Source organism: Struthio camelus, chromosome 19, assembly GCF_040807025.1.
Source record: "Struthio camelus isolate bStrCam1 chromosome 19, bStrCam1.hap1, whole genome shotgun sequence".
Classification (NCBI taxonomy): domain Eukaryota; kingdom Metazoa; phylum Chordata; class Aves; order Struthioniformes; family Struthionidae; genus Struthio; species Struthio camelus.
This window is the reverse complement of record NC_090960.1, coordinates 8393882-8408806: the sequence shown is the minus strand read 5'-3', so window position 1 is coordinate 8408806 and position 14925 is coordinate 8393882. Positions and strand designations below refer to the sequence as shown.

General features: G+C 61.7%; 1 protein-coding gene across 7 annotated transcripts in view; it reads left to right on the top strand.

Moving 5' to 3' along the window:
- CASKIN2 (CASK interacting protein 2) overlaps positions 1–14925 on the top strand; it is a 40620-nt gene that overhangs the window by 22405 nt on the left and 3290 nt on the right. For 2 of the 7 annotated variants that reach the window (XM_068914074.1, XM_068914075.1), the window contains 18 exons: positions 1589–2342; positions 3495–3546; positions 6085–6182; positions 6345–6490; positions 6637–6732; positions 7687–7817; positions 8043–8151; positions 8397–8505; positions 8823–8917; positions 9012–9129; positions 9645–9827; positions 10336–10457; positions 10943–11024; positions 11162–11256; positions 11524–11634; positions 11746–11847; positions 12110–12248; positions 12619–14781. In XM_068914074.1, the coding sequence (XP_068770175.1) occupies positions 2237–2342; positions 3495–3546; positions 6085–6182; positions 6345–6490; positions 6637–6732; positions 7687–7817; positions 8043–8151; positions 8397–8505; positions 8823–8917; positions 9012–9129; positions 9645–9827; positions 10336–10457; positions 10943–11024; positions 11162–11256; positions 11524–11634; positions 11746–11847; positions 12110–12248; positions 12619–14781 (4057 nt within the window). In that variant the 5' untranslated portion in view covers positions 1589–2236. The remainder of the gene's footprint in view (positions 1–1588; positions 2343–3494; positions 3547–6084; positions 6183–6344; positions 6491–6636; positions 6733–7686; positions 7818–8042; positions 8152–8396; positions 8506–8822; positions 8918–9011; positions 9130–9644; positions 9828–10335; positions 10458–10942; positions 11025–11161; positions 11257–11523; positions 11635–11745; positions 11848–12109; positions 12249–12618; positions 14782–14925) is intronic. The other 5 variants (XM_068914077.1, XM_068914080.1, XM_068914078.1 and 2 more) reach the window with 4 other exon arrangements.

The window sequence follows — 14925 nt, the reverse complement described above, 5'->3', positions numbered from 1 at the left end:
CCTGGGCCTTTTCCGTTTCAGTCCCCGGGTGCTTTGAGCAATCCTAGCGCAGACGTCAGGGTGACAGGGCACTCGCTGCCGGTCGGTCTCCACGAGGGAGCGAGGCTGTCGGGTCCTCATTTTTTTCTGGTCTTGGCTCTGGGATAATCTTTCCTGGATGTGAGGCTGCTCCCGAGGAGAGCAGGGAGGAGCAGGGAGCGTGAACCAGGCCTGCGGGCTCTCCGGCGCCTTCATCCCGCAGCTGAGATTTAGCGTTCAGAGGCTGTCCTGCCCCGGCATGGCTCCGGGGAGGATGGCACCTCGCTGGGCCACCGGGGCGAGGAACTAATTTGAGGAATGTTTCTTGGTGAGAGGAGTTAAAAGGCAGGAATTTAGCTTTACGGCTGCTGACAGCTGCCTCCTCGGGGAGGGATGGAGGGAGGCCGGGAAACCTTTCCCTGCTGGCCGCCCCGGCGGTCCAGGCCGCTGCCCTCACTGGAAAGGGTCGGGGCTGAGATTTCAGGGCGAGCTCTCCCCGTTCGAAAGGTGGGCACTGCTGAACTCAGGGAGCAGTCTGTTGGGACGTTTCTGCCTGTTTCGGATACGATCGTGCTCGGTGGACATTTGCATCCATCCCTTCTCTTCCCAGCATCGGCTGCCCGGCTCCGGCTCCGAGGAGCCTCTGGGGAGAGCCGTCTGTGGGCCGTGGGCCCGCGGGAACGTCTCGCCACAGCCAGTTCCACCGGGGTTTTCCTCCAGACACAGTCTGCTGAAAGGTGAAAAGAGAAGCAGCGTTTTTTCACCCCATTTGGGGCTGGTTGTTTGCTTCCCATGTGTTTCTGGTGGTCGCACTGTCACGCCTTGGCTCACCTTAGCCTCCCGGCTCTCATGGGTGGGCATCTCCCATTGCTTCCCAAGCAAGAAATGCAGCCTGAGCTCTCCTCTCTGGATTTGAATTCCTACTGCATAGAGCATCCTTAAATTAAAAAAAAAAAAAAGCATTTATAAATTGATTAAAAGACATGCCGGAGGCCCAGCCTGAAAGCTTTGCTCCATGCACCGCCGCTGCTCACGCTACGCTGTGCCGCGAGGGCTAAACTCTCCGCGGTGCAAGGAAGCTGTCCTTCGTGGCGTGAAAACCAGAAATCGTTCCTGACCAGCCTCGTCCCTCTGCTTCCAGCCAAAACCACTGCTGTTAAGGGTACAGGAAATGACGGATTTATGGGCATTTCCATGACACCGGGCAGCGTTGGTTTGGGATTCAGTTTGAGTCATTTAAGATGATGTTGGTAAATACAAGTAATGGAACCCTTGATTTCTTCTTTAATTTCATCTCAGTTGCGTCCTTTGGAAATGCCACGGCAGCCAACACTGCTCAGCCCTTCCTGCTGCCCACTTGTTGCAGGATTAGTCCCAAGGCTGTGAGAGGGACAGGGGGAGGTCTGTTCCCACTGAAGCGGAGCACTTTCCTGGCTCCACGGTACACTCAGAGTGCAATTCTGGCTCAGAAAATGACTCTGTAAAACAGGCACCATGGGGTTTGGTGTTTATTGTCTCTCCGTGACTCAGAAGTGGCCGGTTTACAAGTGAAATGTTATTTTTTCCTAAGCGGCAGGCCCACGGACCCCGCTTGGCGTCAGAAAGCCCGTCCCAGCGCTGCTTTCCTTCGCGTGCTCCAGCGTCGGGGATGCCGGTGCACCACGGCTTGGCAGCACTTGTGCAATCTGATAGTGAGCCTGGCCGTGGGGCCGGGGAAGCTGCTTTTCCTTGACGGGGAACCCAGATCTTCAGCTTTCAGGAGATAACGGGCTGGAAAGAAAAAGCGAGAGCGCCGCTTCGTCACTGGCGCTGAGCAACGGTCCCCAGGGAGCAGGTTCCTTCGGGGAGGACTTTGCGGGTTGACGTAGCCGAAACGCAGCATGGAGCTGCTCGCTTGTGTTTGCCTCGTGCTTTGAAGATGAAAAGTCCCTGGAAGAGCTGATTATGGTGATCCCATCCTGATCTTCTCTGCTGCGGTGACTAAGTCACAAATCCTTCACCAGGAGCCACTCAAAGACCATTTTGCATTAATTAGCTTGTTTACAAAACATTTTAAATTGCAGTAATGAACACACCATTACTTGGTTTCCTTTTAATTATCCACTTGCATAATAAATGAGCCGGCCCCCTCTTTGGCTCGCATTTCCGGTAGAAAGGGTCACGTATCCTTCTGGCCACGCAGCACATCCTGATTTTTGTATGAGATCCTGAGTGCAAAATGGGCAGAGATGTGAGAGGAGGAAAAGAGAAACGGAGGAGGAGGAGGAGGAAGGGTGGACACAAAGCCGGACCCAGGAGCTACGCCCAGCTCTGCAAGCGAGAAGGTTCTTTCTCCAGTAACCCGCAAGTTTCAGGGGGTTTGAGCCGGCTTTTTCACCCTGAGCTTAGAGCCTGGCTGGCTGTAGGACTGCAGTATCCCATAGGAAGCAGCATAGGAGCCTGCCAAGGCCTTTAGTTCTCGTAGGCTTGGTGATGGGGCTGCCTGGAAAAGCAGAGGAGAAACGATGGCATTTCTTGCCCCCCGCATACCTTCTTCCTTTCTTTCCCTTTTCACTTAGCACTTGAATTCCAGAGATGTTAATCCGCTCTCAACCCCTCGGTGGAGAATAAAACGTCCTCTCTCTGTGTGGGAGGAAAGAATTCGTTTGAATTCATTGCGGGAAAGAGCAGGGAGCGGAGGCGCGCGTGCGTGCGCGCGTGAGTGTGTGCCGAGGGTGGGCTGAGCATCCTCTGCCACTCAGTGGTCCCCCGACGAGGAGGGAGGGACGGGCAAGGAGACAGGAATATCTGGGATGGCATAATCCTCGCATTCACGACCTGAGCCTTCAGCCCCAGCCGGAAAAATGCCAACCATCTGCTTTGTGGGCCAGTCCTTGGCAGCAGCCAGGGTGAGGAGCAGCGAGTGGGGAGCAAAACGTCCCTACTCAGCACGTCCAGGGTGCTGCTGGCTATAAACGGGAGCGTCCCCCGAGGGGGGGACGGAGGTGCCATCCCGACAGACTGGGGCGATGGGAGCTGTGCAGCCCGTCCCCTCCCGGGCAGGGGGACGTGAGGGGCCGCAGGGACAGGGCTGCTGGGGCACGAAGGACAGAGGGAGGAAAAGCATCTGAGCTAGACCTGGGTCAGCTCTTTGGAGGGTGTGTGGAGGTGAAGGGCAAGAGGCCGGAGAGCAAGGAGGCACCGTCGGGATGGGGCAGGCGCTGTTCTGCACGCTGGCAGGTCGGTGTGGCCAGCGGCGAGCTGGGGCTGGTTTGTGCAACGGAGACCGCACTGGGGGAATGGGTCTCTGGCACACGGGCGGTGAGGTCTCTGCACCCCGTTGTTGGTCTCCTAGAAGGAGCGGGGCAGGCAGGAGGTGTGCCTGCTGCAGCCACCTCCTTGCCGACGCACCCCGGCACGTGTGAGGTGTCCCGCTCGCCCGTGCGGGGCTGCAGGGCCCGTTCCCCTCCCCTGACGCTCTCCTCTTCTCTCTGCAGAGCTCCTGGGATCTGCCAAGCGCCTGAACGTGAACTACCAGGATGCAGATGGGTGAGTTCACCGCAGCCCCGTCCTGGGGATGCCGTTGGGCTGTCACTGACCTTGCTTGACTCCTGGGTTCAGGCCTGGTTCAGGAGAGTCGATGGGTTTGCACGGGGCAGCTCTCCTCAATATCCAGTTAGTTCTGCGCCCTGGGGCTGTCAGCAGCTTTTGAGGCTGGCTGCTGAGCCTCGGCGAGCGCAACAGCGTCCCGCGACGGCGCTGCTCCCTGAAGGCCTGGGTGGCCGTGCAGAGCAGGTCCAAAGCCCACGTGCATCCGAGCTCAGGGCTTCACTCGAGCCGTCCTCCATGTGTGCTCGTACAGCAGAATCCTTCCTAAAACTCTTCTGCACCCTCCTCGGGGGGTACTGGGTGAAAAGGCAGTGAAACACGTTCAGCCGGCGACCCGCGTGCCTGCCGCGTACCGGTGCGCTCGGTCGACGCGCAGAGCAGCGCTGGCGCGTTCAGCCGCAGTACGTGCGCGTACTTGCATCTGTGTTTAATATCCCAAGAGCAAAATCCCTTTGTTTAGGGGGGTTAGAGGAAGAGAAGATGAGGTTGCTAAGTGACCGCAGCATATTTGTGTAGCTCATCACTTCCAAAATCCAAGTGCTTAATAAGCTGGGTACTGAGAGTTAAGGAAACCACAAAGGCCCATAAAATAAATAAGCTAAGCACGTTATTCTTATTGAATTAACTCTGACCCATAACTTATTAGCATTGTTTTATGTGTTATTGTTTTACCTAATTTCTACGTGTTTTCTTTCGGAGGACTCTGTAGGAGGAGGTGTCACTTAGTGCTGAGTTCAAGCTAGCTGACAGGGGGTTTAAAACGTGCAGTGTGGCTTTGTCTTGAAATAATTCTATGCAGATGTAGCTTAATGTAAAAAAAGTAATAATAGAAGCGATGATCTAATTTTGATAAGGCACGAGGGCTTATGTTTGGACAGATCCAGCAGGGTCGGCGATGGGAACATGCGCGCAGGGTCTGTTCCCCTTCGCAGAGGGCTGCGTGAGACGTTCCCGTTCTTAAAATCGCTGGCGGGTGCGCTGGGTTTCCCTGGGGCCAGAGGGAGGGAGACGGCGCGAGGGATGCGGCGTGCCGGCGAGGGATGCGGCGTGCTGACATCCTCCGAGGAGAGCCACGCGGGGTGTCCTCGGCGAGACGTGCCCTTGCTCGTGGGTTGTAAACGACAGGCTGAGCGAGCGGGGGTTTATTTAGCTGCCTTTAGGGGCGAGCTGGTTGGCGTCAGGAATTCCCCGCAGGGTTGGGTGGGGTGGGGGGGGATTTTCCACCCTTTGTTTTTTAATTTTTAATCGGATGTTTAGACATGGACTCGGTGACAGGGTGGCCGCGCGGTGGCCGTGTTGGAGGAGGGAGCAGCTCGGCTCTGCTGCGGTCGGCCCTCCCTCCTCGGGACACCCAGCGCCAGCTCCCGGCCCTGGCCCAGGAGAAGCGTTTCGGCGTCGGAGCCAAGACCAGGAGCCTTTGTGCCGGGTGCCACGGCGTGCGCCCCAAGCGCTAGGCAGCTCTTCCTCAGCCGAGCGGGACTGGCTCCGTGGACCTGCGAGCAGCCACGGGAGCTCTCTCCGGTCCCAGGGAGCTGCTGCTCTTCCTAAGAGGCCTCGGCACACGGGAAGGTGCCCTGTGGCCCCGAGCAGGGGTTGGAGGGTGCGCTGGGACCGTGGTCGGGAGCCTGGCCTCCGGGCCAGCAGGTCGGAGGCGATCGGTGCTGGGAAAGGGCCGTGTCAGCGCATTGGTCCCCGGCGCAGGGCTGGGCGCGTTCGAGCCCTGCTGAGCACATCAGAGCCCCGGGCCTGCGCCGTCAGGAGCCCCCGGCGCTTCTTGGAGTGGCGCGTGAGCTAATCCCCAGCGGCGCGGGGACTCCTTGCTCAGCCATGGCCCTTCACGTGACGGCACGGGGGGAGCGATCTGGGCAGACAGGCCTCTTTCACAGCCCCAAAACACAGGGCTCATTCATTATCGCTGGCCTCACACGCTCTGTCGTGGGCTCCTGGCATCCCTGCTGGCAAGGGCAGGGAGATGGGGCTGTTTCAGGGGTGGCAGAGGCGCTCGGGGGTGTAAATGGGGTGCAGAAGTAGCCCCCAGAGCCAGTGCATTTGCCAGGTGCTCTAAGCACCGAGGCTTCGGCCTGTCCGGCCGTGCCGCAGAGCAGGGAGTTGTGCCTCTCTCCTTCTCCCCTCGTCCCGCCTGCTTTCCCCCCTGCAGAGGGCAGGTCGGGGCGGGGACGTCGCTCACAGGGAGCCTCATGGCGCACAAGGTGCCAGCACTTCCCTCTCCAGGCCCTGGGGCATGGACGGCAGAGAAGGGTTTATCTCCACTTTGCCACGGGGAGACCGAGCCACTGGCTGAGCCCCGAACACCGGGGAGCTGATTCGGAGCAGGGATTGGGAGGAACGAGGCTGCGAGCCATCCGGCACCTATGCCGGGCTCAGCCCTTGTCCCCCGCAGCACGGCGACCCCAGGGAGCGTGCGGCGCAGCGGGGAGAGGGCCAGGCTCCGGCTGAGCCCCTGCCTCACACTCGCAGGTTCTCGGCTCTGCACCACGCGGCCCTGGGCGGCAGCCTGGACCTCATCGCCCTGCTGCTGGACGCGCAGGCCACCGTCGATATCAAGGACAGCAACGGTAAGGGAAGTCCCCTGCGCACCCCCTCCCCAGCCCTGCGCTCTGGCGGCCAGGAGCCACCGTCAGAGCGAGTCCGCGGGCTGGCCGTCCCGCCAGCGCCCCGGCGAGGAGCTGGGCCCTGCGGGGGCCTGGCGCCAGCCCTCCCAGCCCCTCTCTCGGCAGGGATGCGCCCCTTGCACTACGCTGCCTGGCAGGGGCGAGTGGAGCCGGTGCGCGTGCTGCTGCGGGCCTCCGCCTCGGTCAACATGGCCTCGCTGGACGGGCAGATCCCGCTGCACCTCTCTGCGCAGTACGGCCACTACGAGGTGGTAAGTGAGACCTGGCACCCCGTGCGACTCCGACTGAATCTCTTCGGGGTCTGTGCTGTGGGTCGAGGTCAAACCCCTTCGGCTGGGAGGGAGGCAGGGTGGCGGAGGCCAGCTGCTGAGCCCGGGCCTGCGTTGCTCCCCCGCAGTCGGAGATGCTGCTCCAGCACCAGTCCAACCCCTGCCTCGTCAACAAGGCAAAGAAAACCCCCTTGGACCTGGCCTGCGAGTTTGGGCGGCTGAAGGTGAGCACTGCGACCCCGGTGGGGCCAGGCGGGGTCTGTACCTGCACCCGCCGTTTCTCCGAGGCAGTCCCAGCGGGAGCAAGGCACCACTCCAGCAGGAGCAGGCATCTCACGCTGGGCCCAGCCATGGCTGCTTTCCTGGGCCCTGATGCCTTGCTGGCAGCTTCTGCCTCCTCCTGTGGCTGGGGAGGCCGGATCCGACCCCGCGAGCTGCAGGGTTTGCTCCCGACCTCGCCGCAGGGCAGCGACAGGCCAGGCGAGAATCCAAGAGCCCTTGCTCCCGGTTCCCCACAGCTTCTCCCTCTCTCTTTGCTCCTGTTTAAGCACAGATAGGCTGAACTCACTAATCCCTGAAAGCCCTGTGCGCCCGGCTTGGCTCAGCTGCTTGAGATCCCCGTCTCGGCCGGGGGGATGGGGCTCGCTGCGTTCGTGGGGGACGGGCCTCCCTGTGCCCGGGGAGACCCCGGTCGACGTAGCATAGCGCTGCAAGGCTGCGATGGAGCGTGGCCAGGCAGACTGTCCCATGCCCCATCAGGGAGGGGACCATGGGGATATTTCCATTTCTGGAGTATCTGTATCTGCAGCTATAAACAGGGCAGTAAAAATAACTCCTCTGTGCCTCTGGGCTGCCCCAAGATGCTCACTGTCACTCTGGGCTTGGAGAGACCAGAGCTTTTTAGGGCTTGGTCTGAAAAGCCCAATTATGGGAAGACTATTCCTGGCTGCCATGACCTTTGGTAGCCCCTGCCCCACTGCCTTGTGACAGCACGGCCCCCACCAAGTGCCGTCCGTGTCCAGCCAAGCCCTGGGGCTGCAGGGCAGACAGGTCAGACGGGACAGGGAGCACAGGGCAGGCCCTGAAAGCGGCATGGCAAACTGTGTGTGAGCCCCTCGCCAGGGAAGCTGCAGGCGGTGGGGCTTGCGCCCCGTTTCTCACCCGTTGCCCCCTCACAGGTGGCTCAGTTGCTGCTGAACAGCCACCTATGCGTCGCCCTCCTGGAGGGCCAGTCCAAGGACGCGACTGACCCCAACTACACCACCCCACTGCACCTCGCGGCCAAGAACGGGCACAAGGAGATCATCAGGTAACCACCCTCGCTGCTGTCCCTGGCCCCAGGTGCTGCCCGATCCCCAGGCGCTTTCATGAGACTTCAGTCCTGCTTTTTTCTGAACCCGCTTTCCCTCTATGGGGTTTGATCCCTCATCCCCAAAGCCTCAGCAGTGCAGAAGGGTTCCCCTAGCCCTGCTGGCCACATCCCCTGGTTCACACCTCCCTCCGGGGCTCTGTCCCTTTCCCTCCTTCCCACTAGGCAGCTGCTGAAAGCCGGGATTGAGATCAACAAGCAGACAAAGACGGGCACAGCCCTGCATGAGGCCGCGCTCTACGGCAAGACTGAGGTAGTGCGCTTGTTGCTGGAGGTGAGTGCGCAGGGACGCGAGCAGGGAGTCAGCACCAGGCTCTCCCCCATCGCTGCATCACCCAGGCCCTTTCCAGCACCCCCTTCCATTCCCCGTGGCTCGGTCGCTCTGTCCCTAAGGCTCCGCGGGTGCTGGCTGGCACTCGTCCCAGCTGATGCCAGTTGCAGCGCTGCGACAGAGCCGCCGCTGTCCCACGGGAGCATTCGCCCCATGGCCTGGCATGAACCGCATCTCCTCCTGGGCAGGGCGGCGTCGACGTGAACATCAGGAACACCTACAACCAGACAGCCCTGGACATCGTGAACCAGTTCACCACCTCGCACGCCAGCAAGGATATCAAGCAGCTGCTGAGAGGTGAGATGGGGATGGCTTGCCCTGGGGCCTCACCTGGCGTCACAAGCAGGATCCCGATGGGACCTGCCTGGTGCTCCTCCTGTGTGGCCCTAAACTAGCCTGGCTCTGAGTAGGAGCATTGCCACCCCTTGTGCACACTCCCATCCTCCCCATGGGCTTCAGTGTGGAGGGATCCTCGGAGATCGAGTCCTTCCTGCTGTATTAATGGTCTCTTCTCCTCTCTCCATGCTTGTTTTCTCCCTCTGCCTTTCCTAAACTGTTCTCTTGCTCCCCTGCTCTCTGCCACCTTCTTTCTTCCCTCTGTCCCTTGTCTTCAGAGGCATCAGGAATCCTGAAGGTTCGAGCTTTAAAGGATTTTTGGAACCTCCATGACCCAACTGCTCTCAACGTCCGGGCAGGTGATATCATCACGGTAAGGGCCTGTGGGTGCCTACTCTGCACCTCTCCCCCTGCCTCGCGTCCCCCACCCTGGGGTGCCAACCCCCTCCCTCTTGCCCCTGCCGCAGGTCCTGGAGCAGCACCCAGACGGGCGGTGGAAGGGACATATCCATGATGCTCAGAAAGGCACCGATCGGGTCGGATACTTCCCCCCCTCCATTGCCGAAGTCATCAGCAAGCGCACAGGTCAGCGCTCGTCCTGGGCATGCTGGGAACAGTCCCCGCTGTAAAACCATCCCATCCTTCCTGGTGCTACCCATAGGACAGGTCCCCACAGCCCTGGCTAGCTAGGGTGGGTAAGAGAAGGACACAGGGTGGGAATGGGGGTTCATGTGATCGAGGGGTTAGAAATGTGGGCTTTGAGGATCATACCGGTAGGCAGGAGGAATCTGCTCAGTGCCAAGGCTGTGCAGCAACCCAGGCCAGGGTGGCCCAGTGCCAAGGTGGCAGCCACGGCAGGGAGGCCAGGCGAGCTTGCAGAGCCGAGCAGCCCCAGGCCACAGGGGCTCCTGCTCCCTGTGGCCGTCCCTGCATCCCAGTGGCTGGAGAGGCTGCAGGGCCGGTGCTCAGCCAGGAAGCAGCCTGCCATGCCCAGGCCGGTGGCTGCGCCTGCCTGGGTGAGCGGAGCCGGGGTCCTGCAGCTTCCCCCTCACTGCCTCCCGCAGGTGCTCTGACCACGCGTGTTTTGTCTTTGAATGCAGGCATGATTCTCCCCCGCCTGGCGCCCGCACACCAGCACCAGGGCCCCCCCGGGGCCCTCACTGCCCCCCCCAGCAGGCTGCAGCACCTCCCCGACGAGTGTCCACACCAGACAGCCCCGAGCGTCCCAGCAGCCTATGGCCACCTCACCCTAACCCGGATGGTCCCGGGCCCTGACAGCTCAGGTCAGGGGTGCTGCTGGGGAGGGAGACGGGCTGGGGACCTTCCCCTCTCCTCCAGCCCTGCCGCGCAGGGGAAGACTCCCCTTCCAGCTCGCAGTAGAGAAACAGCCAGATGAGAGGGGAGCAGCCACAGGGAAATGGAGTTTAGGGGAGCCCATAGAGCAGCCCCCCTCCCTCCCTGTGTCCTCAGCCCAGCTGAATCCCCACATCCCCTCCATGCACCCCTGCCAGTCCAGGTTGCCCCGTCCATGCCGCGTGTGCTGAGAGGTGGGAGGCACCGAGGGATCGCCTGAGGCTGGAGGGCGCTCGTGTGAGGCTGGTCTTTACCGGCATCCCCGAGTTGGCCGACTCTGGGCCTGTTCCAGTGCAGGCGACCAAGGCCACAGCCACGTGGCGAAGCAGTAGGGTCCTTGCTGGGGAGCTTTGTGCCTTGTGTCAGCCCCAGTCCGGGGGCGTGCACGGGTGCTGGTGGGCCCAAGTGGCTGACATGCCCTGCTTCTGCCCCAAACAGCAGGAGACAGGAACAGCGTGGGCAGCGAGGGCAGCATCGGCAGCATCCGCAGCGCCGGCAGTGGCCAGAGCACCGAGGGCACCAACGGGCAGAGCACCACCATCCTCATTGAGAACGCCAGGGTAGGTGCCAGCCCCCGGCTCTCCCCCTTCCTGCTCCCCCAGTTCAGCCCCATGGCTGGTTGAGACTGGTGATAGGATCTTGCCTATAATCCCCTTCCTCTCCCAGCAAAGGAGTTGGCTGCAGGAGCATCCCCCACCAAACACGTCTTCGCTGTAGGGACTGGGTGGGAGCAGCTCCCAGGGAACACAACCCTGCTAAAGGGCAGCCAGGTCCCTGCATGGAGACCCCAGCTGCCCCCTGCCAGCCCTTTCAAGTGGGGTTGGAGACCATGGATTGTACCCCATAATGCCTCTACCCTGTCCTATGTCACCTGAGAGGATAAACAGGGCCCTGGGCGATATCCTGCCCAGATCTCTTGATCGGTACTAGGGCTTAAAGCCATGCCCAGCATGGAGACCTCCCCTCCTCACTCTCAGGGGTGGGTGCAAGGCAGACCTTGGCATTTCCTGTAATCCCTCCTCCGCTCACCTTTTCTCTCCCCCAGCCGCTGCCCTCCGCCGGCGATGACCTCCAGCAGCACCTTTTGGGATCAGAGCCGCGCAACGGGCAGCTGAACTCCTCGGCAGGTGAGGGAAGTCCCACTGCCACGGGGCTGGGGGACACACGCCCTCAGCCAGCATAGGGCCCTGGCAGGCTGAGTGTGGTGCAGCTAGCCCTTGCTGCCACCCTCCCGCTCTGACGCTCCCCTCTCCCCTCTGCCCAGGGCCCCTGGGCCACCAGACCCCCGGCAGCTGCCCCCCTGGAGACAAGGTCTTCTCCCAGCAGTTCCTGCGTCCTGAGCAGCTCCTTGAGGGGAAGGTAACTGAGCCAGTGAGGATGTGGTTGGGAAAGGGATGTTTCTCCCAGCAGGACCTAGTGTGTGGGGTAGGAGAGGCCATCCTGCTGTGTTTGGGGCTCTAAGCCCAGCTCTTGCTGCACTGGGAACGTGGGGGACTGGCACTTGGTGATGATGGGGACAAGTGGGTCTTGCACAAGGAGGACCTGTCATCTTGCACAGAGCAGCCAGGTCCTTCCAGCCCCTGCAGCTACCGTCACGGGCAGCTCTTTGCTCCATCCTCTCTGCAGGATGCAGAAGCCATTTACAACTGGCTGCGTGAGTTCCAGCTGGAGTCGTACACTGCCAACTTCCTCAATGCCGGCTACGATGTCCCCACCATCAGCCGCATGACCCCAGAGGTAAGGGAGGTCCTTCCCACTGAGCCCAGGACAGCCCTTGGCCCTGCGAGCAGTACCCCACTGCCTTGCACCTGCATTGCTGCTGCTAACCACAGATCCACTCTGTGCTAGGATCTGACAGCCATCGGCGTAACCAAACCAGGGCACAGGAAGAAGATCTCCACCGAGATTGGACAGCTCAGCATCGCTGAGTGGCTGCCCAACTACATCCCGGTGAGTGCCTGGACCCTGGCGCTTTGGTGCAGCACCCTCTTCTCCCCAAGTCTTTTCTCAGAGCTACCCTCCCCTGGGACAGGACAGAATGGGAGTCTGTAAGTAAACAGCTCAGTGCACGCTGCAACGGCCTGCTTTAACGCAGCCAGAGAGACCCCGAGAAAAAGGCAGAAAAAGTCTCCCAGCCAAGGGCAGGGAGAGGGTGGATAAAGGCGCGACCCCTCCCTGGGTGCTCACGGTAGCGTCTCCGTGCTCTTTGCAGGCTGACCTGATGGACTGGCTCAGTGCCATAGGGCTGCCCCAGTACCACAAAAAGCTGGTGAACAACGGTTATGACTCCATCACGATCGTGACGGACCTGACCTGGGAAGATCTGCAAGAGATCGGCATCAACAAGCTGGGTGAGTGGCTGGCAGGAGTGTCCATGACATGGAGCCAGAGTGGCCCCGGGTGGCCGAGTTTCCTGGCAAGGTGTCCCAATGCCCACGCCTCCCTCGGGCTGGGAGGTGCATGGCACGTCCTGCACACCCAAAATGGGTAGTTCATGGTCATTCCCAAAGACTCCCCATGGCAGGCTGGAGCCTGGCCGAGCCTGGTACCAGCCAGTGCCATGTGGACATCAGCAGTAGTTTGTCTCCTCCTGGAGGCAGGGTTCGGGTTGGCCTTTGCCCTGGTTGGTGATGTGACCACAGCTCTTCTAAGCCAGGAATCAAAGGCCTTGGAGGGCCAGAGCTGACCTAATGTCCCCCTCCTGTCACAACCTTCCCACAGGCCACCAGAAGAAGATTATGTTGGCCGTCAAGAAGCTCAGAGACCTCCGCAAAAGCCTGAACCAAGCAGAAGCGACGCTGGCAAGACGCAAAGTCCCCGGTGCCCTGGACATCGTCACCATCGAGTCACTGGAGAATGGGGAGTGCCAGTCCCCACACACCCCCAAGATGACGACGTTCCAGGACAGCGAGCTCAGCTATGAGCTCCAGACAGCCATGTCCAACAGTTGCCACGAGACGCTCAGCATCAAGAGCAGCCAGGGGATGTCACGGAGCCAGGAGAGCATCGGGGTGCGGTCCAGGGGTTCGGGGCACTCGCAGGACAATGTGCTGTCCCGGCGCCTCTCCAGCCCCTCACAGGAGAGCCTGGGCAGCGGGGAGAGCAGCGGCAGCAGCGGGCAGTCCTGCACGCAGCCCCACAGCAAGGAGAGCCCAGCCAGCCTGCCGGGACGGCCCAGCCCCGAGCCCTACGGGAAGCTCGCCTCCCCGGAGGGGCTGAACGGCTACGCCGACGGCTGCGGGGGAAGCCCTCTCAAGGAGAGGAACCTGCCCGAAGGCATGGATCAGTACTCCCGGCCGGCGGCTCAGAAGGGCACTGTCCCTCCGGGACCGCCAGTGGTCACCCCCTGCACCCCTCCCCAGACCCCCAGCAAGGCGACTGCCCCTTACGTCTTCATGTACCCCCACGTCTCGTTGAAATCCCAGCCAGCCCCTTCCCTCCTGGGAGCGGAGCAGCCCAAGAGCCTGGCGCACCCCTTCCCCTCCTTCTCCTCAAGCCAGAAGAGCAACTTGCAGACGTCAGCCCAGAAAGCCTTCTCCTACCTGCACAGCCACTGTGGCCCCGCGGAGACGCCCACGGGGCTGCCCCAGCCAGCCTGGCAGGCTGCCGAGCAGCAAAACGGAGGTGAGAGCTTCAAGTACAAGAAGCGGTCGCACAGCCTGAACCGCTACGCGCTGTCAGATGGGGAGCACGAGGAGGAGGAGGGGGTGTCCACCAGCACCCTGGGCTCCTACGCCACCCTCACACGGCGCCCGGGCCGCAGCCAGATGCCACGGGCCTATCTGCAGGCGGAGGCCAAGGTGACCCGCAGCCAGTCCTTTGCCATCCGGGCCAAACGCAAGGGCCCTCCACCGCCGCCTCCCAAGCGTCTCAGCTCTGTCTCCAGTGCTCTCGCTGCAGAGGCGGACAGCGAGCAGGCCCCCGAGCCCCAACAGCAGCCTGCTGCCGCCCAGGACACAGCCGAGGCGGCTGCCTCCCCCAGTGATGCCGGCCACAGCAGGACGTCGAGGAGCCTCACGGCTGCGCTGGAGGGGCCGCCTGGGGCAAGTCCACCCAAGCCTCTCCTGGCCCCGAAGCCCCTGAACGTGGCTCAGGACTCTCTCCCCAGGGCAGGTGAGGACGATAAGTCCTACAACACTGATGACTCTGGCAATGCCAGGCTTTCAGATGCCAGCAGGGATCCCTTTGAGAGCAGCAAGCCCCGGAGACGAACATTTAGCGAGCCCAGCGCTCCCATGACGGAGGCTGTGGAGGGCAGGCGGGAAGACGCTTGCTCAGATACGGAAGAGGAGGTTAAGGCAGAGGTTTCCACCTCCTCCTCCCAGAACAGCTCCAGCGAGTGCATCCCCTTTGCAGAAGAAGGCAACTTAACCATCAAACAGCGCCCCAAGCCCTCCGGGCATCTCAAGACCGACCCAGCTGTGCCAGACACAGAGCCCAGCTCCCAGGCCATGGAGCCCTCCTGCTCCACTGGGAAGGAGCCAGGGGTGCCCGTTGCCAGCAAAGAGCCACCCATGCTGGAATTCAACCTCACCGAATCGGACACGGTTAAGCGCAGGCCCCGCTTTAAGGAGCGGGAGCCGCTGCAGACAGTGCTGAAGGCGTTCAGCCTGGCGGGGCAGGCCGAGGCGGGGGCGAACTCGGCGCCACAGTACGCGCAAGCCCAAACCGTGAGCATCGCGGGGCCGGCCACACACAGGCCGGAGCCGCAGGCCAGGCTGGCTGGAGATGCCTTTGATGACGACAACGTGGAGTTCAGGATTGCTGAGATAGAGAAGAGCATCTTGTCCCTGGAGAAGGGCATCAAGAAGGCACCGAGTCCTGTGAAACCCCCCAGCCCCTCGGAGCTGCTCGGCACCACTGTGCTGAGGACGCCAACTCCAGGTAGGTGTGTTTGTGTGGAGGGAGAGCCTTGGCCTGTGGGGTGTCTCCAAAGTGGTGAGGGGCGTGCAGCTCCCTTCCGCTGGGTCGGGCACCACATCCCCAGCAAGCTGGGGAGGTGAGAAGGGAGCCCGTGCTGCTGAGTGC